This window comes from Crocodylus siamensis, chromosome 6, assembly GCF_052110815.1.
Source record: "Crocodylus siamensis isolate JL-2025a chromosome 6, ASM5211081v1, whole genome shotgun sequence".
NCBI classification, from domain to species: Eukaryota; Metazoa; Chordata; order Crocodylia; family Crocodylidae; genus Crocodylus; species Crocodylus siamensis.
Window position 1 is genome coordinate 15,823,832 of NC_143400.1, and position 27,059 is coordinate 15,850,890.

The 27,059-nt window shown below is 45.9% G+C and overlaps 1 protein-coding gene across 2 annotated transcripts; it reads left to right on the forward strand.

Annotated features, from left to right (window-relative positions):
* Positions 1-4: 4 nt before the first annotated feature.
* On the forward strand, positions 5-25,263 carry LOC149861257 (methanethiol oxidase-like). 2 transcript variants are annotated; one of them, XM_090056388.1, is made up of 12 exons: positions 5-23; positions 11,840-11,893; positions 13,619-13,731; positions 15,240-15,425; positions 16,198-16,318; positions 17,167-17,349; positions 19,521-19,699; positions 20,806-20,884; positions 21,835-21,956; positions 22,118-22,210; positions 22,991-23,109; positions 23,942-25,263. In XM_090056388.1, exons 2-12 carry the CDS (start codon positions 11,887-11,889, stop codon positions 24,102-24,104), a joined length of 1,365 nt encoding a protein of 454 aa, XP_089912514.1. In that variant the 5' UTR covers positions 5-23; positions 11,840-11,886; the 3' UTR covers positions 24,105-25,263. The 2 variants fall into 2 exon arrangements, with proteins under 2 accessions (XP_089912514.1, XP_089912513.1); XM_090056387.1 differs by lacking the exon at positions 5-23 and adding an exon at positions 5,515-5,644.
* The last annotated feature ends 1,796 nt before the right edge of the window (positions 25,264-27,059 follow it).

Here is a 27,059-nt window from a genome sequence, read left to right on the forward strand (position 1 = left end):
GGGAAGTGGTGTAGCTCCTGCAGGTGAGACAGATCTGATGCATAGGGAGCCATTAGCTCACAAGTGGCTCAGGTGTCTTTTTGCCTCTGTGGCCATTCATGGTCAGTGTGATGCCACTAAGGACTGCTCATGGGTCCAGCAATTGTGGGCTCAGGCTTTAGCATCACTGCACCAGCAGGGTGTGGACTGAATCCAAAATGTTGACGAAGCCTCCAGCCCACACATCACACCCTGCCCAAAAGCCCTCTTGGCTGCTGGGACATCTCCAAGGTCCCAGGTACCTTTAGTGGTAGAGTTGGGAGCAGAACAGCTCTGGCAACTCCTGTCCAGTGCTCTGCACGCTACGTTGCCGTGATCACAAAGGCATCATCAGAGAGCATAGTTATCACAGGGCCTGTGGGGCCAGGGCTGGCCTGGATGTCATTTATGTGGCCTTCAGGGTGGATGTGGGCTTCCCACTGTGGGCTCAGGGCTCCCTGCCCTGCTGCCTTTCACTTGGAAGCCCCACACCAGCCCTGTGCCCTGTGCTTGCCTGGCAGCAGCAGAGGGCATGACTCCACGCCACCACCACTGCCACCCCCACCTCACCCCTGGGCAGGGGGCACATTGTACGGGCACAGTGCAAGGCCCCAGAAGCAGGGCAGGAAGTCCTGAGCCCACAGTGGGCAGCCTGCATCCGTACCTACCCCGCGCATGAGTCTGGGGGGGCACATGCCCCCATGCTCCCTAGACTGCCTGTGGCTCCATCCCTGCCCCGTGTATTGCCCTGGCTGGGCAGCACCCCCTCCCTCACTGGGGGGCCTTGATCTGCCCCCCACTTCCCCAGACCCCCCGCCTGGTTGCACTCCTGGCCATGCTGGCATGCGAGTGTGCACATGCACTGGCACCCCTGTGTTGGGCTCCCACCAACCCCAAAGCACTGCTGTTTCCCATGGTCCCTTCATGATGCTGCAAATCCAGGACAAGCACTGTTCCAGGCTCACGCTGCCAGGACCAGGACTTGAGGTTCCTGTTCTGGGGCTGTCCTGGAGCACTTGGATCCCCTGTGATTCCTGCTGCACCCCAAGTTTTAAACCCACTGCTCAGCAACAGCAGCAGCATTGCCAGCTGGGCAGTACCCAAGGGCTACTGGACCGCAGGTCTCATTGGCATGTGCCCATTTCACAGGTGATAACGACTCTCCCTAAGGCTGCCAGGTGGGAGCCCCAACGGCTTCTCCGGGCTCCTCCCAGCCGGGCCGGGCCTGCGGAGAACGCTGTGGCGTATCCCTCTGCGCATGCGCACCGCACGGCCTGCCTGCGCCGGCGGGGCGGGACCGCGAACACTTCTGATCAGGCAGCGCAGTCGCCACCCCTCCAAGGGGGCATGGGCTTTTAAGGGCGTTTGGGGTCCTTCCCTCCCGCTGCTCTAGAAATCCCTTTCTAGAGAATGGGACGGTCTCTTAAGGGCGCGCATGCGCAGAGACGCCTCCGCGGTCCGACGCTTCTGGGGCGCAGTCCGCCTTCTCGCGGCGTAAAGGCCCCTCAGGCGGCGGCGCCGACAGCTCTGTCCCCGCCCGCCACTTCCGCTCGCTCGTCTTGTCTGTGTGGGCGCGGGGCTGCTGTGGGGAGTGAAGGGCACCACCAGGGGACGCTGTGTGGGGCCTTTAATTTTAATTACTGATGTGGGGGGCGGTTATCAGACTATTTGTAATTTTATTTAGTTTTTTATCAGCGAACTTGTGATTTATTTATTTTTTTTATCAGAGAATTTGCGAATTATTTTTTTTTTATCAGGATCCCTGTAGATCAGACCCACCACCCCAGCCCTACCTGTCCTGCCATGGACCCACCCCGATCCAGAACATGGGGCCGTGCCATCCGGTCTGCAGGGCTTGGAGATTTGGCAGCTTTGGGAAGCAGTCAGCAGCTGTAATTGCCCCCCTGTCAAACGTCCAGACCCGTGGGAAGCCCACAGGCCAGTTCTGGCCCCTTGGTCGTAGATTGAGCCCTTTGTGTTAGGAGCTTCAGTCTTTGCTTCACCAGTGATTAGCCATCCTCTGAGTTTTGTTAGGGACTTATTACCTCTCTTGCTGCTTCTGTCTCGATTATATCCAGTCTTCTGATTTTTCTCCTTGTATTCCTATGGGATGAACTTAAACCCCTCCCTCATGATATGGCCATGTTGCAGTTGTTGTAAAATCCTGTGCTGTTTGCAGACAGAAAGGGTTACAACTTGCAGAAAGCTATAAATAAATGTAATAGTACCAAATTGCTTTGCTGAATGCATACCTCACCTTCTGCCTCATCAGTCGGGTTGTCACCTGTTACTGAAAGGTGGGTGCTGCTCAGGTGTTGGTTAGACTTGGGTCACAGGAGGATTGCTTCAGGTGTGAAATAAGATCCACTTCCCTTCACATGCAGGTTTGTGCCACAGGGCCAGGGCGTAGAGAGGTTTCCCATCCTAAAAATGCTGGGTATGGGGTAAGCTAATAGTCTGCTCTTTTACAGCAAATCCAAAGTTCTCATGAAGGTTGAGGTAGGGCTCAAACACTATTTAAAAATGCATTATATGTATTGAAAGGGCTGAGCCCTGCAGCTTATGGTTAGAAATGCAGCGCATTAGAAACCTGTAATTAACCTTGTATAGCTGTTGCACATGCAAGTTAGCTTGGTAAAGCAATATCATACATTGGTGTGAAAAAGTCCCACATCCTTCTTTAACCATATTTGCTTTTTAATGGTACAAAACCTGTGTCAAAACTCCCGAAGGCATTATACAAGTGAGTTTGAGAGAGTCAAAGTGGGCCTGAAGCACTTAGGGTGCAATCGTGTTCCACCCATTAGATGTCTAAGTAGGTGCCCATGTATGATCTTAGTCTACCCTGTTTGAGAACAGTCCTTACAAAGTTGGGTTGATCTTTTGGGGACTTAGAGCTCAGACGATGACATGATGCAGAAATAGACATGTTAGCATTTTTTCAGGGTGAAGTAGGACCACTCTATACACCCAAGTCCATTTAAAGACCTGTTATATGGAATAGGATTGGGTCATTAGAAGCCATGCGTAGACCTTGCTAGAACATTGATTAATATATACAGGCAGTCCAAGACTTAACAACATTTCGAGTTACAACATTTTGCACTTACAATGTTTATAAATTGACACCCTGTTTTAACTTTTTGACATCAGTTTCGACTTTACAACGCTTGATCTGATACGATGCCACACCAGTGAACATGTTCACTGCATTGCCCATCTCCCTGGAAAATATCTGTCCAAGCTTCCTTGGACGCTTTCTTTAAGAAAGCAGCCAAGGCTCCTGAAAAGACTCCAGCCAAGAGCCCTTCAAAAATTCCAGCAAAGTCACCTCAAAAGACATCCTTCCAAATCAATGTGATTGTAATTACAATATAAATACATTAATGTAGCTATATTACTCATCTATAATTGAGTACAAAATTATGGGTTATTTTTGAAAATAGGGTATTGGGCCTTGGTTTAGGAACCAATCTGCCATTTATAACATTGTTTCCTATGGGAAAATTGGTTCTGAGTTACATTTTGATTTAAGGCCGTTTTCAGGAACCAATTGTGTCATAAGTCCAAGGACTGCCTGTACTCGCACAAAAGCTTTGCTAAATCATTGGCCAGAGTTAGGTCTGACCAGCCAACCTAACTGATGTATGAGCTCCTTACATAAGCAAAACTTGCCTTAGGAGGCAGAAGGGCACTGCTGCCGGAAGAAGGGAGGGGTAGATGGCTGTTCAAGGTGGTAGGATAGTCCAATACCAGAACAATAAGGCACTGGAACAAGAACACCTGATCAGGTTGGGAAAAAAGCCCATGGTACAGGGTGGTGTAAGATATTCAAGATACAGATGGAATTAAATATGTAATTTGTTTTGATTGTTGCATAAAAGACTTGGAAAATATGGAAACTTTGTAGTGGCCTAGGGGAGCCTGCATGGTGTTGTACCAACTACCTTGTCCTGGGTACAAATGCCTTAGCTCCTGGTCTGATGTACGTGTTAGGCCAAACGTGTTAGGGCTGTGCTTGTAGATGATAAACCTAGCTGAATCTTTGCCTCTGAACTGAGCCTGTGGTCCTTCTTTAAAACAGAACTTTCTCAACACCACAGTTCCTGAGACTTCAACAATGACAGCACATCAGTAATGCCCAACAAGGACAACAGCAGTGATAACACTGATAACATGCGACAACACCATGTTAACACCATCTATAAAATGTTTTATAAACATTTTAGACAGGTAGAGAGAGAGAGAGAGAGAACTTGTACTCTGGAGTATTGAGTGACAATGTATATTACCACTGTTATTTCTTTTAGTAGCACTTTAGTCTTGCTTTCTTGAATTGGTCTTGCGCAGTTTTCAACAAGGTGTGCCAGTCTGCATCGTCTTTCATCCAGGGCACTGGGCCTGCTAGTACTCCCTTCCAGTTTAAGGTTGTGTCTGAGTTCTTCTCCAGTACCTCCTCATGTACAAAGTAACCACACTTCTGTTCATACTAGAGGTGTTCAAGGACAAGCACTGAGCTTCGTGTCTTCCACGATGTCTGGAAGCAGTAAGTTAGTAGCAGTCATTACTTTATATCATCTCCATTATTTTTATAGTAAGGAACTAGTTCCCATAACCAGGAAATATACGTGTTGTGTAAGCTGAGTCAGTGCCCAGTCACATCACTGGAACCCTTATCTATTTCCTCCTCATTCTCTTCCCTGATTTTTTGATGCTTTCGCTACTTTTGTGGCACTTCCAGAAGTGTTCGGTGTTAGTCAAAATGTGCTACGTTCACTTCAGTGGGTGAAGTGCCTACGGATGTCATGGGAGCAGAGATCTTGTAAGAATCCCGCCTAGTGTGCCAAAATTGTAGGTCCCTGGTCCTCCAGTTGAAGTGGGGTTGGATCCACTGAGCTATGGGGAATCCCACTGATGCCAGAAGACACTGCACGAGCCTGTAGGTCTCTGCTGGTCTAGATCAACTCTGGGGCAGCTCAGCAGAGCTCTGGTGATCACTAAAGCACCTAACATGCCTCTGGGTGCTGACTATTCAGTGATAAAGGGAAATTGGGGTAAGAGTTGTTATGCATGGGGTTTAAGGAGCTAGGGTTTCAGCTATGTTGCAGAGGTTTTCATAGAAGAAATGCATCTATGCAGCTGGGTAGTGGGAAGATACTGTGCAGCTACCATTTTTAGGGAGCCAAAGAGCCTAAAAGCAAGAATTTTACAAACAGAGCTCTTTCCTCTCCCCCAGTTGTTAAAAGCAGAGAGCTTTTTTTGCCATATAAGGAGGTTTTCTTGTGTTCAGTGTACATAAGCACACATGTCTAGTCCACCAGAAGGGGATACAACTACTCTTTGTTTGGAAAGGGAGCAGCACGGTCCAGTAGAGCAGAGTAGCTGCCTGTGGCATTAATTCGGGATAAGAAAGAAGATGGTAGGTTATCCTGGTACCTCCCACACTCTTTCAGCAGCAGATCCTCCCCTTGGCAGCTTTGTACTCTCTCCGCCCCTTTCCCTTGTATATAAGGCCCCATGAGAGCAGCATTTGCTCTTCGGAATCCAGTGCTGTCATCAGGCAGACTGACTCCAAACTGCTTTTTTTCAGCAGCTGGAAGATCTTGCCAGAAGACAACTAGAATGGGTAAGAGATAGACAGAAGGCAGAGTAGATTTGCACCTTATAGACTAACTAAATCAGAGATATATAGTATAAACTCTTATGAACCTGAGCTCACTTCATCAGACGAAATAACCCCCAGCCTACAATAAGCTCTTGGCAGGAAAAAGCTCACAAATTTGACAGATTCAACCTGGATCTCCCTGATACTGGCTTTTGCAGGCTGCCAACCGTGTACTTTGAAACTTCCTATCCTTCCCCTGACCAGGGGATTGGCGGGTTTGTTACCGAATGGCCAAGGCAGCCTGTAAGTAAGAAGAAAGGCGGGTCTGGAGTAGTAGCTAGGCAAAGTGCAAAAGTGAGCCTGTGCCTCTTTAGGGAAGATCAGTGAATAGTGGAGAACCAAAATATCACTTTCATTACCTACTGTAGCTGCGATGATTAACATAAACACTTTCACAGTAGAGGGGTGGGTGCTTAGAAGAGAATGCAGAGGGGTTTTTCTTTCATCGGGTATATCCTTGTGTATTTGCCTCTCACTGTACATGACAGTGTGTTTGGTTCGATTACAAAAAAACCTGTAATCATAAAGAGGAAACACTAATCAAAAAGGAAAATGATTCAGTAAAACTAAACCTAAATTTTCCAGTCCAGCTCTCTGTCCTGGGTGTTTACTGTGTGTGCTTCTAATGGTAAAAAGGACACATTCCCTGTCTTGTTTCTTAAACTTCCCATCAGATCTGGATATAGGTGCTTTGTCTTTATGACCACAGTGTTTTTTGAAGACATAAACAGGCAGTGAGTAAAGAGGGATTCCGGTGCTACATGGATGGGGAAAAACATACCTGTGCCAAACCAAGGTAGAGTGCTTCATGGATTTCTGCTGACCGCAGCGTGGTGTTGAATGGGGCAGGGGGAAGAGGGAAGAGGTTTGTGTAGCCTTTCTAAAGGCAGGCAAAATCTTCAAAGTCTCCTGGATCACTTTATTAGTTGTGTGAAATAGGCCTCCTGGCATACGAGCAGTGTATCACCAGTGCTGATGTCTTGACTGTTGAATCTCATAACACTGCTGCTGACTTGGCCCTTTCCCCAGTTCTGATGCATATTCTCATAATTTTAACTTATATTGTGCCCTATTGAGGAAAGCTAAGTTATAAAGCTAACAGTTCCTCCCATCTTTGTTTTTTAATAAGTTACCGATTAAATCAAACATATACTGTTAACCTGATAAGAGAATGAATTGACTATTTCTAGTCTCATGCAGAAAAGTGGCTTCAGTAATCCCACGCTTGAAGTACACGAAGCAGAACTAAGACCTGATTCTAACTGATTTGCTATAAATGAGTTTCCCCATCCTAAAAGCAAGTAGTCCCTGAATGGGCTTGAATATAACCTAACTCGGGGGGCCACTAGAGTAGTGGCCTGCTGTACTTGTCAGTTTTATTACATGGTATAACAAGCCTCTGTGATCAGGGGAAGGGGCTGTCAGTAGTCCATAAAAAAACAGTGTTAGCTGAATCTTGGTGCATAAGACTTTGCTTAGGAGCTGTGCACTCATATACAAAAAGGGAATTATTTAAGTGATGCAACTGAGGGAACAAAATAGATTCCAGAACCTTATTTAAACCAAGTCACTGATATGTAGGAAGTTATCCCATGATGGTACCGATAACTTTTACACTGAAATTCCCAGACATGCAGCAGTCACAGCTCCCATAATCAAAAAGAGTGTCTTACAGTCCTCTTACCCATGGTTGTAAATCTATGAACCTCATTAGGCTGCTTACTAGCAACGCCTATTTAATTTAAGCAGAGTCTGCATGTTTGCTCTAGCTGCTTCAGTCCACTTTATAGCTCACTTATAAACCATAGTATCAATGTTGCTTAAGCAGAGATAAGATGCCCTTTTAATTTAAAAAAGTTCATCTATTTCTGTTATTCTTGAAATAGGCTCCTAAATCCTATTCTCATCATTCACATAGTGTACCTTGTCTTTGGGTTTTCCTTGTCTTTGGGTTACTCCATTTTTCCTTGGTTTCATTTCCCTGAGGCCCTCAAAACAATTAATTGACATTTAAAACTCTAGAAAATGGTGGGAGACACAAGTGTGCTTATTCTCATGCTGATCATGGACAAATGAAGTGAGTTGTTCCTCATTCCACTAACATTATGTATGTTTTTGCTTCACCCTAAAACAGAATGATCCAGGCCTAGGCCCCTGGTATATTAGTAATGCTTCTAGTTTATTTGTAATTAGAGAAAAATATGTGTTGTTTTATAGATGATGATGCACCTTTCCATCTACATCCCCCTTTTCAAAATCCTAGATCCACCCATGGTAGGGTTAGAGTGTTACTATAGCTGTCAAGGCCCAGAAAATATACAAAAAGCAAGGGTTTTATTTTTTGGGGGTAATAACTTTTGTTGGACCAAATTAATAGTCAATTGGTTCAATAAAATATATTACTAAATGTAATCCCTTTATTTTATGGCATATACTGTCACCTGGCACCATCTGTGTTTGAAAAAAAAACAGGATGGAAAAGTACTGTCTGTGTTGGGGGTGATTGGAGGTGGTGTAGAGTTTCTTGCACATATCAAGAGAACAAGATCATAAGAAGCACTCAGCTCTCTACCCAGTGACTTTTTTTAAAAATCATTGTTAAATGTTGCAATATCACCTCAGTGCACGCTTGAATTGACTAGCACAGCACATGCTGGTGATGCCTGAAGACCTAGTTGGTCCCATGGGATTCACTCTTCTGGTCCCTAGTGAGAGCAACGGAGAAGATGAAAGTGGGAGATGAAATAAACTCAAGACATCCATCCTGACTCATTATGTCTCTGCAGCTGGCATGGGTGGCAATGACTATGGAGTGGGGTGTAAAATGCTTCTGAAAGTAAATTGGTTGTGTTTTACTGTCGTGTGGCATTGTCTCTTGGGCTGCATTAGTAGGAGCATTGCTGGCAGATCAAGAGAAGTGATTCTTCCCCTCTATTCAGCACTGGGGAGGCCACATATGGAGTCCTGTGTCCAGTTTTGGGTCTTACACTACAGAATGGACATGGACAAGTTGGAGACAGCCCAGCGGAGGGCAGCAAAAACGGTTTGGAGGGCTGGGGGACAGGAGTTGTGAGGAGAGGCTGAGGGAACTGGGCTGATTTAGTCTGGAGAAGAGAAGACTGGGGATTTAATAGCAGCCTTCAGCTCCCTGCAGGGTGGTTGCAAAGAGGATGGAGCTGGACTGGTCTTAGTGGTGGCAGATGACAGAACAAGGAGCAATGGGCTCCAGTTGCAGCAAGGGAAGTCTGGTTAAATATTAAGACAGACTTCATCATGGGCAGGGTAGGCTGGAACAGGCTACCCAGAGAGGCTGTGGACTTTCCATTCTTGGACGTTTTTAAGACCCAGCTAGACAAAGTCTAGCTGTACTTAGGGCTGGTTTTGTTTTGAGCAGGGGGTTGGCTTAGATGTGACCTCCTGAGCTCCCTCATTTGCTGTGATTCTATATAGGCCGCATTGTAAAAAATATTCAAGCAATCCTGGTCTAGCAAGAGCTTGTAAACATGTTGGCCCTTCATGACGCATCCACTTTAAACAGAGTCAGACTTCATGATATTCTAAACATCCAGTCGGCAGCCAGGCACAATGCAATGACTGGAATTCATGTGTTTAGCCATAGATTAGTATCCTTAACATAAATGATTGCATTAATGTATTGCTCTCAAATTACTGATAACAGCTTTATTTTAAAAAACAACAAACCCTATTTCTATATCCCTGAATGAGACTGGCAGAAATTACAGCAAAAGGTTTGTGGGATCCTCAAACTGTCAAATACAACCTTTTAATAGAACAATATTTGAGCAAGCTGGGAAGGAAGCAAGGGTGTGGGATAAAGGAGACGAAAGGGATTGCATTCACATTCTCGCTTCGCTATCTAGCAAACATTTGAGCCTCTGTGGTCTTTTATTATGTTAAAGAGGACTGCAAACTAACACTGCGTTTGCAATACTCATCTAGTACTGGTCTGCTACTCACTTTGTCCCTGTTAAATCAGGTGATTCAGTAAAGCAGAAGGTCGTTTAGCTTCTAATATTTCATCCATTTTTAACAAAGTCTAAATGTTTAATTTTGCAGAACTTGGGCACAAATGAAAGACTGCATACCTCCCTTCCTTCCCCTATTTACAAATCTGGTTATTTAAGAAAACCTTTTCAGTTAACATAAATGTGAAAGTGTCTTTTCTTTTTGAGCAAATCCATTTTTAAATATGAACTTTAGAAACGAGGGAATAGATTCCTTGAAGCAATTTCTCTGTCCCCTTTGCCTTTTTTTAAACACAGTTCTAATTAAATGAAAAAATGCAGCTGTCAACCTAGAAGTATCATCCACTTAGCATTTGTTTCAAGACATTTTTAGGTGCAGTGAAGATAATAAATAGAGTGTGGCCAGACACGAACAAAAAGGCATGTTGTTCATCAGAAAGATACTTAAGGTACTATAGCAACTGAGAACACAGCATCACATTTCTTGGTCCTACCCAGAATTTATCTCAATGTTTGCCACATTGGAAAGCTGTCACTTTTTTTGTGCTCAGCTCTCCAAAACTTTTACCTACAGTTGAACTCAGAGGAATGCTGCTGGCTATTCCCTGCTGTTGGTATAAGATGGAGGGTGGGACATGGTAGAAACTGGACGCTCCTTCCCAGCCAAAAGTTTTGTGACCATTGTCTGTGCAAATTTATGTCCCTTGATAAGGCATATAAACTTCGGCTTGTTCTTTTTTCATATGACAAAGACAGTGTCCGTGTCTTTATCTTTGTGTGCTTTGGCATTTTTTGTTGTTGTTGTCAGTTTGGGAGGTCTTGGCTGTCAGAGACATTACCAAAGATCACTGTGTGGAAGTGGCTCCCGTCAATCCCCTAGGGCTTGTCATAAAATACCTTTAAAAAAGCAATGTCTTAGGGTAATTTTCTCTTGATTCTAGAAATATTGTTGTTAAAATAAACTAGGCACCAATTCTGTGATTGCAGGATATGTTATAATGAAAATGGACACAGGTATTATTATTATTGGCAGTAATAACATTAGCATTAATATTAGTATTATTATTATGTTAACTATAATACTTCTAAGTGATAAAAAACCTCTCAGGCTCACCCATTATTTCAGAGAGAACAAGACAAAGCTTATAGCTGTGATTGTTAGTTACTACTCTTATTTTTATTCAGTACTTTATGCTTACTGAAGAATATTTCAAAACTACTATTTCTAGATGGTCCAGAGATGGGTATCTTATTTCTCATGAAAAGTAAATGCATCTGTTCCCTGTTCTGTTCAGAAAATGGTAACAGCTCCTGTAATTCCCAGTCCAGCTCCATGTTTTGAGGCTTTGCATGGAGATTATGGCATGTACATTGAATCAACTGAATTTCTGCTTTATCCATTATAACAGTGCTCCCCAGATTTCCCCACTGGTAATGTTCAGGTTCCCCTGGGAACATACCAGCTGGGCTGGCTCTCTTCTGTTGGTTCCTGACTTAATGGCTGAGATGGGGATTGGTAGCTGGTAATGTAGGGGTGCAGGATGGAGCTCAGTGGGGGTTTCTAGCAGGAGGAAGTGAGATCAGAGCTGGAAAATGAGTTTTTTGGGAAGGGAGCTAGTCCAGGTCTGACTTCCCACCAAGCAAAACTACCAGAAATCCTGGACAGGCTTCTGCAGAACTGCCTCCCAAAGAGCTTCTAAGCCACAACGAGTGGCCACTTCTTCAAGGACTAATACTCAGAAGAAGCCCGAAAGCTTTCCACTTCATGGGAGAGTGGGTTGTTCAAACGGAGCAATGTGTCTAGGTGAATGAAGAGCAGTGCATGGACCCCAGTCTCAAAAACTTACTATGGAGTAAATCTTCCTAGACCCCAGGCACTTGCCATACATTACCTTGGTGCTAAATTGCAGGACAGAACTCCTTTGAACTTCAAGCTCTGATTTTCCTCCATTTTTGGGTCCTCAGCTTAACGTGTTGTGCCTTGTTTTCAGTGGTCTTGAGCTCACTCAACTGCTCTTAGAGGTGAAATGATCTGTAGGTATTTGACCTTTCTAAATACTGGACCTAAGTTTTCTCAGTCTGAACACGTAAAGTCCATACCCCTTTTGGAACAAGTGCCTTCCAAAAACATGGAGATCTCTAACCTTTGATTCTTACTATTTTAAAACAGCAAACTGTGGGGATTGCGGTCCTGGATACAAGACTCCTTTGGAAGCCATGAAAGGCAAGTCCGTATCAGTTCTGGTTTGAAATCCTAGGGCATTGGTGAAACGGTTCTGAGCTGTTTTTGCATTATGCTAAGATTCAGAGGATCCCTTTCAGAGAGTGCCACTGGGACTCCATACCCTGCATCCCACCAGTAGGTAGGAAGAACCTATAATGAGTAAGGAAACCCACTTTTACTTTTGACCATCTCTGGCCACAACTCTCCAACTGTGATTTTCTGTCAAAATAGGTTTGTAATGCCATATTCTTTTATTTTGATGGGCTTGTGCAGTCCGTGCTGCATTACACACTGCCAAACAGAAGGTTTTTTTTTTTAAAGAGAATAAGTGTATCATAAATAATTCCATGCACACTAGTTGCAGTCCTGTTTGCCCTAAATAGGGCCTGCATGTGGCTATACAGTAAAAAAATGGAGTGATTTCCTAACCTTATTTCTCAGAGTTGGGAGAAGGAACTTTGTACTATCCTGTGCAACTTTACATGTGGCCTGTTTTTGAAGCCAGGCTTCACTGGGCTAAGCACCATGGGCATTTCCTGTTCCTTAGAATCCTAGACAATGTGGGTTGGAAGGGAGCTCAGGAAGTCACATCTAGTCCAACCCCTGCTCCAAGCAGGACCAGTCTCAAATATATCATTCCAGCCAGTGCTTCGTTGTTCTGGGTCTTCAAAACCTCCAAGGATGGAGACTCCACCACCTCTCTGGGTAACCTGTTCCAGTGCTTTACTACCCTCCTTGTGAGAGAGTTTTTCCTAATATCTTAACTTCAACATCCCTTGCTGCAACTTGAGCCTTGTTCTGTCATCTACCACTGCTGAAACAGTCCAGCTCCGTTCTCTTCGTGACCACCCTGTAGGTAGTTGAAGGTTGCTATTAAACCTCTTCTCAGTCTTCTTTTCTGCAGTCTAAATAAGCCCAGTTCCCTCAGCCTGCCCTCATCAATCATGTGCCCCAGCCCCACAACCATTTTAATTGTCCTCCGCTGGACTCTCTCCAATTTGTCCACATCCTTTCTGTAGTGGGGGGCCCGAAACCGAACACAGGACTCCAGATGTGGATTCACCAATAGAGGGGAAGAATCACTTTGCTTGACCTACTGGCAAGGTCAACACCTGCCAATGCAGCCCAGGATACCGTTAGCTTTTTTCCTTCTAGAAGTACAGAACCGTCAACCAAATTCTCACCCCCTTGAAGTCATTGGGCTGTATTCTTTGACCTCAGTGGGGCATTGAATGCAGCCTTGGGTATTTTAACTTACTTTAAAGGCCTCTACTCTTGCTGGTTATAATAACCAAGGCAGGGCTAGAGATGATGCATGACACCAGAGTGTGCCTTGAATAACTGCTGGGATGGAAGGGTGGACAAGCTCTTGCCAGGGGTAAGGGAGATCCTTGGAGCTGTTCCCATTGCAATGATCTGTGCATCCCAAAGCCCCTTCAAAAGTACTTTTCTGAACAAGGGTTGAGTCGTTGGGCAGAGCTGAATTAGAGGAATCCAAAGCTGAAGGAGTCCCTGCCTTAGGCAAGGAAATACCTTTCCAGCTGCATGCTGTTCAGAACTTCCTTTGGAAATCAGGATCTGTATGCCCCTGATGTAATTCAGGAGGAAGGACCCCAAGCTCCAGATGGGTAAATTCAACCCAGTAAAAGACACCTCCAAGGCTCACCTCAGTTTTCTTTTAAATTAATTATTGCCAACTCTTAAACAATATTTCTGTCTTGACAGGTCCCAAGGAGGAAATTGTGTACCTGCCCTGCATCTACAGGAACACTGGGATAGACAAACCTGACTATCTGGCCACTGTGGATGTGAATCCAAAATCTGCATCCTACTCTCAGGTATTTCTCTCGCTATAGGTTTCATAGATTCATAGACATTCGGGCTGGAAGGGACCTCAGAAGATCTTCGAGTCCAGTCCCCTGTCCCAGGGGCAGGAAGTCAGCAGGGATCATAGGATCCCAGCAAGAAAATGTCCAAATGTCTCTTGAAGGCATTCAAAGTAGGTGCTTGAACCACCTCTGGCAGCAGTCTATTCCAGACCTTGGGGGCTCGGACAGTAAAGAAGTTCTTCCTTATGTCCAGCCTGAAACGGTAATGGAGGAGTTTGTGACCATTCGACCTTGTCATCCCTTGGGGTGCTCTAGTAAACAGACGTTCCCCCAGATCCTGGTGAGCACCCCTGATAAACTTATAGGTGGCCATCAGATCACCCCTGAGCCTACACTTTTCCAGGCTAAAGAGTCCCATGGCTCTCAGCCTCTCATCATAAGCTCTGTTTTTCTGACCTCTGATCATGCGCGTGGCTCTTCTCTGGACTCTCTCAAGCTTCTCCACATCCTTTTTGAATTGTGGAGCCCAAAACAGGATGCAGTACTTTAGCTGAGGCCTCACCAAGGCCGAGTACAAGGGGAGAATGATGTCCCGGGATTTTCTTGAGAAGCATCTGTGGATGCAAGCCAGCGTTTTGGTTGCTTTACTAGCTGCAGCATCACATTGCAGGCTCATGTTCATCTTGTGGTCAGTCATGACCCCCAAGTCCCTTTTGTCAGTACTGCTAACCAGCCTAGCACTGCCAAGCCTGTAGGGATGCTGCAGGTTTTTCCTCCCAGGGTGGAGAACCTTGCATTTTTCGCTGTTAAGCACCATCAGGTTCTCATCTGCCCATTTCCTGAGCCTGTCCAGGTCAGCCTGGATCGCCCTCCTGTCCTCAGGTGTGGATGCTTTCTCAGGTGTGAAAGTTTGGTATCATCGGCGAACTTAGCCAGTCTGCTTCTGACACCAATGTCCACATCATTAATTAATATGTTAAATAGTAAAGGCCCAAGGACAGAGCCTTGAGGGACCCCGCTGGTCACAGCGCACCACGACAATTTGACTTCCGACAACCACCACCCTCTGGGTCCAACCACGGAGCCAATTCCCCAGCCAGTGGATTGTGGTGAAGCTGAGGCCGCAGTTAGCCAGTTTTGCCAAGAGGGGATCATGGGATACTAGATTGAAGGGTTTTTTAAAGTTGAGATATACAACGTCGATCTCTTCTCCCTTGTCCAGGTGGTAGGTCACCTGGTTGTAAAAGGAAATAAGTTTGGTCAAGCAATACTCTGCTCTGCTTCCAGTTGAGCTGACCCCATGACATCTGCCTGCCATTTATGACTACTTTTGAGGCAGCAGCCTGTCCCCTTGCATGTCAGTACCCTAACCTGACGGCTAAACAGGTACCTACTGCACCAACCATATAACAACAACCCCCCTCTTCTCATTCTTAATCTATACTGGTATCTACAGGGCTATCTCAGGAACTTACTGTCTTAACAGCTGAATTTTAATTGTGCCTTTACCTTCATAGGTGATCCACCGTCTGCCCATGCCCAATGTCAAAGATGAGCTCCATCATTCAGGGTGGAATACTTGCAGCAGCTCCTTTGGGGATGTCAGCAAGAAACGGAACCGGCTGATTCTTCCCAGTCTGATCTCTTCCCGCATTTATGTGGTAGATGTGGGCACAGATATGCGGGCTCCCAGGCTCTATAAGGTGTGTTGGAGGTGACGCCAGGATATGCGCTTTGCCTGTGGGATGGGACTTCTACTCCAAAGATGGTTGGAGAGACTGTGTTAGAAGAACGTGTTAGAGTTTAGAAGCTAGGATACTCAGGTTGCTTGTCCAGACTTAACACATAGGTACCACAATCCAGTCTTTAATTACGTGTCCCTAGTACATTCCTTTTAGCGGTGAAAATCAAAGCACTGGATTGAATATATGCAAATTGCAGGGGGGGTTTCAAAGACTTCTAACTTGTTCAGATTTGGTTGGATTATCACAAGGAGTACAAAGCCACATCCTTGACACAAAAGCCACTCGCCTACCCAATTCCAGATCCCTGCTAATTATATATATGAATCCATCCAAGTGTGAGACAGGCAGACGACTGCAGGAAGTCATGGACAGCTCCGACTTCCAGCCTCACTGAGCACCGCTGCACTGGTTTTATGTGTCTTTTGACCCTAGCCATGTTTTTTTAATGTAGCAACGTGGTGCATCTTCTTCAAGAGAACCACTTAGTGGTAGAGGGATACGTTAAAATAAATAAAAGCCATATCTCCAGATAAGTAAAGCTTTGGGATTTTCTCTGTTCTCTCTTATAGTTTCTTCTTGGTCCACATCCAGAGCAGATGGACCAAAATACTCAAACTTGAGAACTCTTCAGTGTTCTAAGACGACAAGAGACCTTCTCCACGGGTGGAGTTGACACTGTGTTGAGCGGCCTTAGCAAGAAGAAGTTTAACTCTGTATAAACTCTCTTTAGGTTATTGAGCCAGTGGATGTATATTGGAAGTGCAGCTTGGCCAATCCCCACACAACTCACTGTCTGGGCAATGGCGAGATCATGATCAGTGCCATAGGAGATCCAACTGGCAATGGAAAAGGTATTCATTTCCATCATAATTGAAAGGATGGTGTCTTTCCTGCAGAAATAGCAGGCTAACAACATTCAAGCTAAAACCTAGCAGTCCTGTGAAGAGCTCCCTGTTCTTTTGTGCTGGTAGCCAGTTTAGCATCCCAAGAGCCCAGAGTTCTACTGAATTGTACAAGTATTTGGGAATGAACTCGTGTGAGCATTTGTGATGTGGGCATTTGGCCACATAATCTATTCACACAGTTCACTTAACCCCATTTGGGTAACAGCAGCCTGTGGCAGTGTTGCACTGGCTTTGTCTTAGCAAAATGCCCTTGGTCTTACTTTGTGGAGAAGAGAAAGTTCCCAGTTCTCCAGTTCCAGAGTCGTGTTTAAAGCCTTTGCAGGAGGCTAACAAATGGAGCATTGTTAATTCGGAGAACATTCCTTGGTATCAAAGCAGTTATTTGTCAACTGGCCGTGGCCCCTGCCCCCTTTCACACTTCTGGGTTGTAGGCAGATATGCCTTTGACTATCATAGTTAATCACTAACCCTAGCTCCACAATATAAAGACATGAAATTGGTACAGATGGCTTGTTAGATGCATATTTATATGGCTACAAAATTCAGCCCTGAACCTCGGGGAAGGGAGGGGGTCAGTTTCTCATCCCTGCTGAGTCATTCTGCTTGCTGTTAAGAATCTCCCCATCCTAAAATTGCTTGCATCTCTCCATTGTAAAATCTTTCTCTGACATTAGAGTACATGTGGCAGGCTATGGGCTGCTTTAAGAAGAGGGTTTTTTTAATATTGTTGCTTTTTCAAGCTGTTAGTAGCGATGATTCCCTTACAAGCAGTGTGTTTATGTGTATTGCATTAGGTGGCTTTATTTTGCTGGATGGAGAGACCTTTGAAGTGAAAGGGAATTGGGAGAAAGGGAACAAGACACCTGCCCTTGGCTACGACTTCTGGTACCAGCCACGGCACAATGTCCTGATGAGCACTGAATGGGGAGTTCCAAAGATCTTTGCAAATGGGTTTAACCCAGCAGATCTGAAGAAAGGTGAGAAAGTGTTTCTTTAAAGACTCCAGGGAGGAAAATGTGCCAAGGTTTTGATGAGGACAGGTCTGTGCCCAGTGGCTCTTCTCCAGTCATCAGCTTTCACTAGCAACAGGAAGCAAACGTGCCCTGGAAGGATTGATTGCACATTCATTGTGTAGCCCCTACCAAAGACCAAACTGAATGTGGCTCACACCAAGGCAGGCCGAGGCCACTCTGACCCCTCTTTACATAATGCGAGATCTTGACTCCAATGGGCAGGTCATGGCCAGGGGCAAAGCAGTTGTCTTTCCATCTTGCCTCGGTACAACCCCTTTTACTGCATTACATATAGTGCTGATTTTCTAAGTAAAGTGTAAAGCTCCTGTCAATCAAGGACATTAAAACTCAGCAGCCAGTAACTTCCATAAGTGGAAGTTTCCAAAGCATCAGCAACTCCCCAGCATTACAGAAGGTGTGAGTCGGTGCTCCTTCAAGGATGATGGGGGCAGGGGAAGTGGTGCCAGTTGCTCATTGCCATCTCCTGATTTCTGCAATCTCTGCACTCCGCAGGTGTTAATGCCCCTCTGTCCTTTTTAACAGCCTGATGTTCTACTATTCGAACTATCCTTTCTTCTGCAATGTTACTGTCTCAGCCATTCCTGGAGAGGTCATTTCTATTTTTAGTCCTAGGTAAAAATCTTAATTAGGTGTGGTCATATTAACTCAGGTGAAGATTAACACAGGTGTGGAAAAGTTTAACTCTGGAGTGTTGGATGCTCTGTCAAGATGTTCAGGAAGGCTAGGTTTTGTTTTACAGATTTGAATAAGAGATGTACATTTAACTATAATGACTATAGGCTAATGAAATAATATCTTTTAATTATTTTTCCTGGGTTGGTTGTGTTTCTTAAATTTAATGTATAATCTAGCAAATTAGTGCACAGTCCAATAAAGTTATATTTGTTTTTGCTTTCATCTTAAATGAATAAATATAGTGCTAGGCTGTGAGCATATTGGTAAAGCTTCTAGTTTCTCTTTAGTGGGAGAAAAATGTGCTGTGTTGATATGCACCACACCATCTGCACCCCCCCTTTCCAAAATCCTAGATCCTCTCATGCCCTTGTTACTTTACATTTAAAAAAAAGAAAACTGACAAGTAACCGATAATGTCCTTTAAATCTTGGTTTCTGTACTACCATCACACTGTTTGAACCCAGGCAACTATGGAGCTGTGATCCCAAAGCTCACCCATAACCTCTCAGCTGTCATATTGCTTTATCAGCAGTGTTTCTGCTTGATTGCCATGCTCTTAATTTAAAAAAGCAGCAACGTTTTCTGAAGGTGAAATCTTTTACTGGACCAGCTTTGTAGTTAGGGTAAAGTTAGAAAAGCTTTCGAATGTAAGACCTGACAAATGTCTTGCATTTGCTTGTATAACTCTATCCCAGTTATATAGTTGGTCTAGTAAAGAGATGACCGTAAGAAATACTTGCATCTCGTAACAGTTCTGGACCATCACAGTGACATCATTCTTACACTACTGTCATATAAAAAAGAAAAATATCTCATTAAAAGTAAAGGGGAAAAAGTTTTAGTGCCCAGCATAAACATGTCATTACTTATTTTTTATAACAGTTTGAAATGTTATAAATTTGGAAAAATGATGGAGGTTGCCTGGAGTCTAAAAAGATTGAGATCCACTGCCTGAGACTGTTCAGGGTTGAATTCAGCCATGAAGAGGAGCTTAGTCTCTTCCCCTCCCCTCCCCTCAGAATCTCATCTTGCTTCTCCTGGAGATGGTTATATAATCAGAATGGCGAGCACTGCTCGAATGGATTTGGAAAAGACTTAGGTGTAGCTAAATTGGGGTTTGAAGATCTGAAGACTCAATGGGTAGAAACTGTCCTTCAGACTCCCACTGAACATAGTCTTCCCTGTCTTCTGCCTTGTGCTGGCCATGGAGATGTGGTGCAGAGAACTCCACAATCTGATGCTTGATGCCTCTCCTATAAAGAGTTTTGAAATGCAGAGAGATTCTTGAGCAAAGCCCCATGAAACACTTGGAAACCCCACACCAATTATTGTCTGCAGTTGCAAAGATACAGCTGTTTGTCTACATCCTTGAAAACTATTTTTCTCCAGAGCTAAAGGAAGCTCTTCTGACATCATTTTTATATGACTTGATTCCTCAGGGCACTATGGCCGCTACATTAACGTGTGGGACTGGACCACCCATACTTACCTGCAGTCCATTGATTTGGGGGAGGATTCTGTCCCGCTGGAAATCAGATTCCTCCACAACCCTGACGCTGCAGAAGGATATGTCGGGTGTGCCCTGAGCAGTGCAGTCCACCGTTTCTACAAGACTGAGGTAAGGACTTTGGCAGGAGGCAAGGCTCAAATGGGACCCTGTTTCAGAGAGGCCCCGGGTCACTGAGAGAACAGAGAAATTCAGTTAGAAAGAGCTGTCAGGCAAAGCTCTTCTCATGTGGCTTCAAGTTGAGAGGCTCTATAAAACTACAACCCTTCCAGGCAGGGAGGTGGACCAGGAGGTCCTGCTCTTTCTCAAAGCAGGGCAAGCAATCCAGTGCTAGCTACTTGTGTTAGGAGCTCCCAGAAGTCCTAAATGCTCTTCCTCATCAGTGGAGTTTGACTCTCATTTTATGACATTCTCCAATTCTTTGCTATGCACCAGGAGCCTTGCAGAGTTTTGAATTTGAGGCAGTGAGCTTCTGGGAAAGAAGTGGCAATCCTCCATTTTCAGTGCTGAGGCTCTTAACAAAAGCCAGTATGTGCATGTAAACCAGTGGGCCATCAGCTTCCATTCATTTCCACCGTTGTTTGAATTAGGACAGTAGGTGGCTTGGAAGAATCTTACCAGAGATTAGTTCTGGCTGGAGTTAAGCTCAGGGAGACTCATTTGCATCTTACACTGGATTTAGAAAACAGCTGAGCTGGCATGGAATTGATTTTCCTCTGTGTATAATTATCTAAATTCTTTGCTACAGTAATGTAACAGGCACGGTGGGTCCTACATTTTCCCCCAGACATGTTCTTTTTTGGCCTGAGCTAAAGTCTTCTGCAAAGGTGGAAAATAGGCTATAGACTCAGTTCCACAGAAAAAGCCAACTCTAACCTATCAGGTGTATTTGGCCCCTTTCCCTTTGAACTCTCATTACTTGGGCAGAATGTGGAGCACTGCTACTGAGCTATTGTTGAGGTCCCACAAAGTAACACATGCTTTATTCTAATTCTTGTCAGATAGTGTAATCATTAACTCCATGTAGTCTACCTAGTCACTTATTGACTCTTCATCGGCACTGTTAATGCTTATCTGTAGTACTTGTATGTCTCCTTTGTACAGGCTAGGTTAAGCACATGTTCTTACCCTTATCCTGCTGCTATTAAACATAACTGAGCTTTTGTTGACTGATCAAAAGGAGCACTGGTGATGCATATGCTTTTGTTCCTCTGTAGAAGGGAACCTGGGTGACTGAGAAGGTGATCCAAGTGCCCAACAAGAAGGTGAAGGGGTGGCTTCTGCCTGAGATGCCAGGTGAGTGGAGGAGGGCTCAAGATTTGCTTTTCCACCATCCTCAGTAGCACTGTAGATCCCTGCCTATGAAACACGTCCCATACCAAAGACATGGAGATGGGTATCAGTGCTGGCAGTGTCTGGGTGCATGCTCCAAGAGAAGCAGGTGTCTTTCTGCAGACAAGGTTGCTCAGAGTTGCCATTCCCACCCCAATTTGTGTTACAACTTGCCAGTATCTGTTATCAGTTGAAGCCCAGTTGGCTTATTAAACTGAAGCACCTATGAGGCTGGGCAGTGGCTTTTCATAGGCATCCTTGTTCTTCTGCAACACCTTTCTGAGCTCAGGATACATCTGCCTGTTAACATCTTTCTTGCTCACACTGTGGTCTTCTTACTCCCACACAAAACCACCCCATGTTAGTCCCAGGCCATGGTTTTGTTTGGATTCAACAGTGTGGTTCCTCTGGTTGTGGCCCGTATGTAAAATATTTTAACCTACTGCCCGTTGCTAGATGGGAATGCGCTAGGTTAGAGCATGGCTTCTGCTCAGTGGAAGCCAAGTCAGCCAGTCTCTTGGTCCTCCATGTATGAAATCACATTTGGCCCCTTCTTCCAGGCTAGAAACCTGGGGGTGGTTTCTGCTCTGAAAGGAACTCTGGATCCCCTCTACCTTTCAGTGAGAACTCACCATGGTCTTGGCAGGGATCACTAACTGGGGAAAATCTGGATGGAACCACAGGAATCATCTAAGGCCAAAAAAAGAGATGTAGATGGGAGTGGTGACAGTAGCACTGCTGAGACTTCTCTCTGCCAGCACCCTGGGTTTTGTATCTGAACTGGGTTTGTCTGGCCTGCATCTGAAGGTCCTTGGTGCTCTGTGCCTGGTGTACTAACAGTCATGAATCTTGTTTGCCACTGCCATTGTTCACTGTATATTTCTTCCCTCCTCTGCTGAATGTCTTTTTTTAAGGTCTCATTACTGACATCCTCATCTCCCTGGATGATAAATTCCTGTATTTCAGCAACTGGGCCCATGGAGACCTTCGTCAGTATGATATCTCCAACACCAGGAAGCCCAAACTGGTTGGCCAGGTGAGGCAAGTTGCTGTGGTTGGGTATACAATCTCTGTCTCCTCTTTAGAAAGGGAAAAGGATAAGTTTCAGTCTCCATGTAAATACCTTGGCTGCCTGGACATGTAACTTCCATGCCTGGAGTCTCTGCTCCCTTGGTGACAACAGACCCTTGCCTACAGGTGTTTTTGGGAGGCAGTATCACCAGAGGTGGACCCGTCACTGTGTTGGAAGACCCAGACCTGCAGTGTCCGCCGGAGCCATTTGTGATCAAGGTGAGCAATGTTGGCTGCCTTCTCCACCAGAAGCATCATGTCTTGGCACTGTTCTGATAATTCCCAAGTCTGGAGCAGAGGCCAAGTTGGGATTCTGGAGTCAGGAACTGAGTTACCAAAGCCAAGGGCAATTTCCAGGCAGCCAGACCCAGAACAGACCTGGCCAAGCAGGGTCAGAAGAGAGAAAACCAAGAGTACAGAATCAAGGGGGCTTACTGCGACAGACCTTCAGAAGAACTGTTGGCTGGCATCAGCCTGAGGCCGCAGGTGGGGTTAAATGGGAAGGCTGCTCTCCCCAGCAACAGTCAGGAGGTCCTAACAGCAGCTAGCTGGCTCATCAGCCAGGCTGGAGCTGCCAGTTATTGCCTCTGGCAGGTTTGGCCAGCTGGAAAATTAGCCTGGGCTGAGCTGCCTGTTACCACCCCTGCCAGCCTGATTCTGCTGCTCTCATGGAAGCAAAACTCCCCTGCAAGGACAGGAGAAATTTTAAACAGAGTAAGGATTGAGGGATCAGGGTCTTCCTGACTTAGCCCAGCTTCCACATCCATATAAAGCACATCCCCAGTGCCCTAGGGAGCTTAGACTTAGGCAAGCAGCCAGTCTTGCCATTGAAAAGGTTGGGAGCCTAAAGGAAGAGGTTTTCAACCCTGTCTATCCAGGAAAGCAGACTTGCATCTTCAGGGAGTGGACCCTGCTCTGCCTCTCCCTCCTGTTGCATTCTTCTTCCCAAGTGAGAACACTAGCAGCTTGTAACACCCCCTGTTCCCATTGTACCTCCAGGGGAAGAAGGTTGCAGGTGGACCTCAGATGATCCAGTTGAGCTTGGATGGCAAGAGACTGTATGTAACCACTTCACTTTACAGTGGATGGGACAAGCAGTTCTACCCAGACCTTATCAAGTAAGAAATGATTCTGGGTGGGTGATCCCAGAAGGCAGAGCCACTACTGCCTGCAAGGCAGGCGTATTTTCAGTTGCTGCCCCTGAGATATGAGTGGTATTTACACCACATTGTAGTGAGCCCAGGGATTAATAATAGTACTCACTGCTAACCACTACATGGGCTTCACAAACCAGTGAGGATCAATCCATGGTGAATAGGCACAACAACCCCTGCACCATCCCACAGTTACTTGTCCATTTAAATCATTCCTTTGATCCGATACGGACTGGGAGAGTGGATCATAAAAATGTATACAGTGCTGCTGTTGTAGCAGCTGACCCAGCCTGCTTGAAAGTGTGTTGCCTTAGAAGTACCTTCACATGGTATCTCTCCATGTCAGGTTCTGTTGTTACAAAGAGTAGGCAATAATCCTCTACATAAGGGGACAGGGGTGTATTATAGCCCACCACATAAGAAGCAGTCGCATCTAAGAGTCTCTCAGGCATTGGCAGTTCTAGGCCAAGTTTCTCAATAAACCAGTGTAACTTGCCCTAGGACACTTCTGAATATGACCCACAGACTCCTGCTGGGCCCTTCAGCGTAACACAGTCTTAGTGACGCCTTCGTTGTCCCATCCTGGTGGGAAGTGGGCTCCAGTCTGAGTGCCAGGCCAGGACTCCAGATCTAAGTAGATGTGTACAAACATGGAGTTGGGGCTCACCACTACTCCCCAAAAGACTTCCTGCTTAACCAAAAATGTCTCCCTAGGTCCGGAAGAGAAGAGCCAGGGTGAGGAATTAGGATGTGGCTTCATTTTTTTCCCAGCATCTGCTTTCTTGTCCCTCTCTAGGGAAGGCTCTGTTATGCTGCAGATTGATGTGGACACCGAGAAAGGGGGCCTGGCAGTGAATAAAAATTTCCTAGTGGACTTTGGGAAGGAGCCCCACGGGCCTGTCCTCGCCCACGAGGTGCGCTACCCTGGTGGAGATTGCAGCTCTGATATCTGGGTTTAATTCTGTTCTGTTGGTTTTTCCCTGCCTTCTTCTGATTATTTCACCCTAAGCACAGATCTAAAAAGGGGCATAGGTGAATGTGATCAACTGGGGCTTAGTCCTCTCTACCAATCTAGCTTTCTACTGACACTGAGCCACAGAAGCCCTGCGCCTGCCTCTGGTTGAGGCAGTCAGGTCTCTAAACCGTGAGGCACCATGTCTTACTTATTTCTCTACCCCTTCCTATTCAAAGGGGCCTGTGTATTCCCTAAGGGCCACAATCATTAGGCAACGTAGTCAGATGTGATGAGGAAGTCGTACACTTCTCCACCAAAGGATTCTAGCAGCTGGCTTCAGGCTCGTGTCTCTGAAGTGCCGCTGCAGGCACCTTAGCATCTTGCTGAACTTGCTTCTGTGGCTTAGAGCTGAATTCTTCTCTGCCTCCATCTCAGAGTCCAGCAATAAGTAACCCATAACCTGCCAGCCCTGCGACATAGCCAGAATCAAATACAACTAGTCACTGCAGAAGTTCAGAGGACCCATTCCTTGAGAGGAACAGAGGTAGTTGCTCCTTTTGACCTCGTCCAAAGGACTGGTGGAAAAGAGCTGGTTCATCTCTGCAGTAAATCGGAACCATTCTGTGGTGAGGGGTGGCTTGTACTTGAAAGATAAGTTAGATGAGAGTGGAATGTGGATCAAGTGAAGTGGTTCAGTGGGGCCCAGTCTTCTTGGCAGAGCTGACACAAATTAGCCCCCCACCCTCTTCAAGTGTTGCTCTCATCCCCTTCCTCTGTGAGCTCTGGTGCTCTGCTTTCTGCTGCTTATCCTGTGCTCCCTGCCAGATCTCCTGCTCTGTTTTCTGCTCCCTGCTGCATCTGCTGTTGTGCTGCCTCCCACGCACACAGCCTGCCCATACCATTGCTGGCATTTGTGCCACAGGCTGGTCACCCTATTCCTGGATAACTCTGTGCCTGTGTGCCCATCTCCTGCAACAGGGGTGCCTTGATTCAAAGGTTATCCTGCCCATCCATTGGCCAGTGCTTTATTGTGCAGTACAGTGTGAACCTGGCTTGCCCGTGTTCAGAAAGCAGGGAGCTGTGTCCTGAAGCTGGACTGGATTTCCTGTTTGCAGCCCTGTTTTAGGGAAAACAAATAATAAAGTTGTTCTTTGCATACACTAGCTTCCCATGTCTGACTTTTGCTAACTCTTCTGCATCTCAGAGACCCTACGGCATAAGACAGAGATTTTTGTATCTCTTGCATGTCTGAAAGTCACTGCCACCGTGCCTGGAAATCCTGGAGTGGCAGGCTTTTCACAAGCCCTTGTTGCTTTATCTGAAGCCAGATGATGGAAGGCGTCTGCTCTTAACCAAACTTTACTTGAACTATTGCAGTTGGAGCCTCTAAAGCCTTGTCTGCACTTAACTGGGTCTGTTACCAGGCCTCCTGGGGCAGATGGCAGCTGCCAGACTGCATCCATAGCCACTCAGCTTCTCATGACTGGGCACCTTTTAACGGGGGACCTTGCCCTGTTACTGAGAGAGAAACTGAGGACTGTGCCTTAAAGACAAGCCTGTGAGAGGCCAGAAGAGGCAGCCTCGGGCTATCTAACCCTGGCAGAGCAGGCAGTTTGAGCTGAGCAGAGCTGGAGGAAGGAGCTCACTGCTGGGAGCTGTGTAAAGCACTGTGGGGAGCTGGAGACTGATTGAAGGAGGTTAGCTGAGAAGCAGCACCAGCCGTAGTACTTTTGAGCATATATTAACAATCTTTGCAGCAGCAGCAGGATGTTAGCTGCTGTGGTCCCCCTGCTTTCCCTGGGCAGGTTCGAGTGTAATGTCTTGCGTTGTGTCAGGAGTGACTGTAGTTTTACTAAGAGATGATAGATTTCCCTGGGACAGTTTGGACAGGGTTGATCCTGCCTCAGACAGGGGGTTGGATTAGATATGAGCTCTGGAGGTCCCATCAGGCCCCACTGCTCTGGGATTTTGTGATTACAACGGATTGGGGAAAAAAATCCAGTTTCATTCCAGCCTGGGTACTATCAACTTATTTCACAGGTTGGGTCAGTGAGACCCAGCTCTGTTTGATATCCTCCACATACAAAAGCAACACCAGCTGAACGGTAAGCAGTTTCTCAGCCAGCCGGGTTGGGCTGATGTGACCTGTCATTTCAGCGTGGGCATAATGGACATCAGGCTCTGGAATGGACAGGAAGGAAACCAGAAGTTTATGGACTCCCAGCGTCTGCTGTCCTTACGACTCCAGGCCTCACCTGGAGGATTATGCACAGTTTTAGGGACTGCGCTGCAAGATAAAAGTGGACATTCTTGAAAGAGTCCAGCAGAGAGCGACAAAAATATTGGAAACATGACTGATGCAGGGAGGTTGGAAATCTGGGGCTATTTAGTTTGAAGAAGAGAAGACTCAGGTCTTTCCAGTAATTGCCCTTAAGGACATAAATGGTGTTTACAAAGAGGATGGAGATAAACTATTCTGTGTGGTCACAGCAGACAGGACAAGATGTAATTGTCTTCAAAAGGAAGCAAGGGAAATTTAGATTGGATAATAGCAAGAACTAAGCTGTGGTAGGATGGATCCTCCTAGCGGCTGTGGAATCTCCATCCTTGGTCATTTTTAAGAGCAGTCAGATAAAACCTTGGATGGGCGGTTCACACAGGGCAGTCCTTCCTGGAGCAAGGGGCTAGAGAGGTTTGAGTTCTTGAGAGCCCTGCCAGCACAATTGTGCTTTAGTTTTATGACCCTTCTTCACCATCCATGCTGTAGTTCAGCCCCCATCCACACTGTGCAGCAGGGCAGCACTGTTATCCCCCTTGTGCAATGGGGCATGGATGTCTAGAGACTGTGTGATTTCACCCAAACAAGCTGGTGGAGTCTGGAAGGGAAACTGGGTCCTCTGACTCCTGGGCCAATGCCCCACACCGGTCCCATCCTTCCTCCCTATGACCCTGCCTTCTC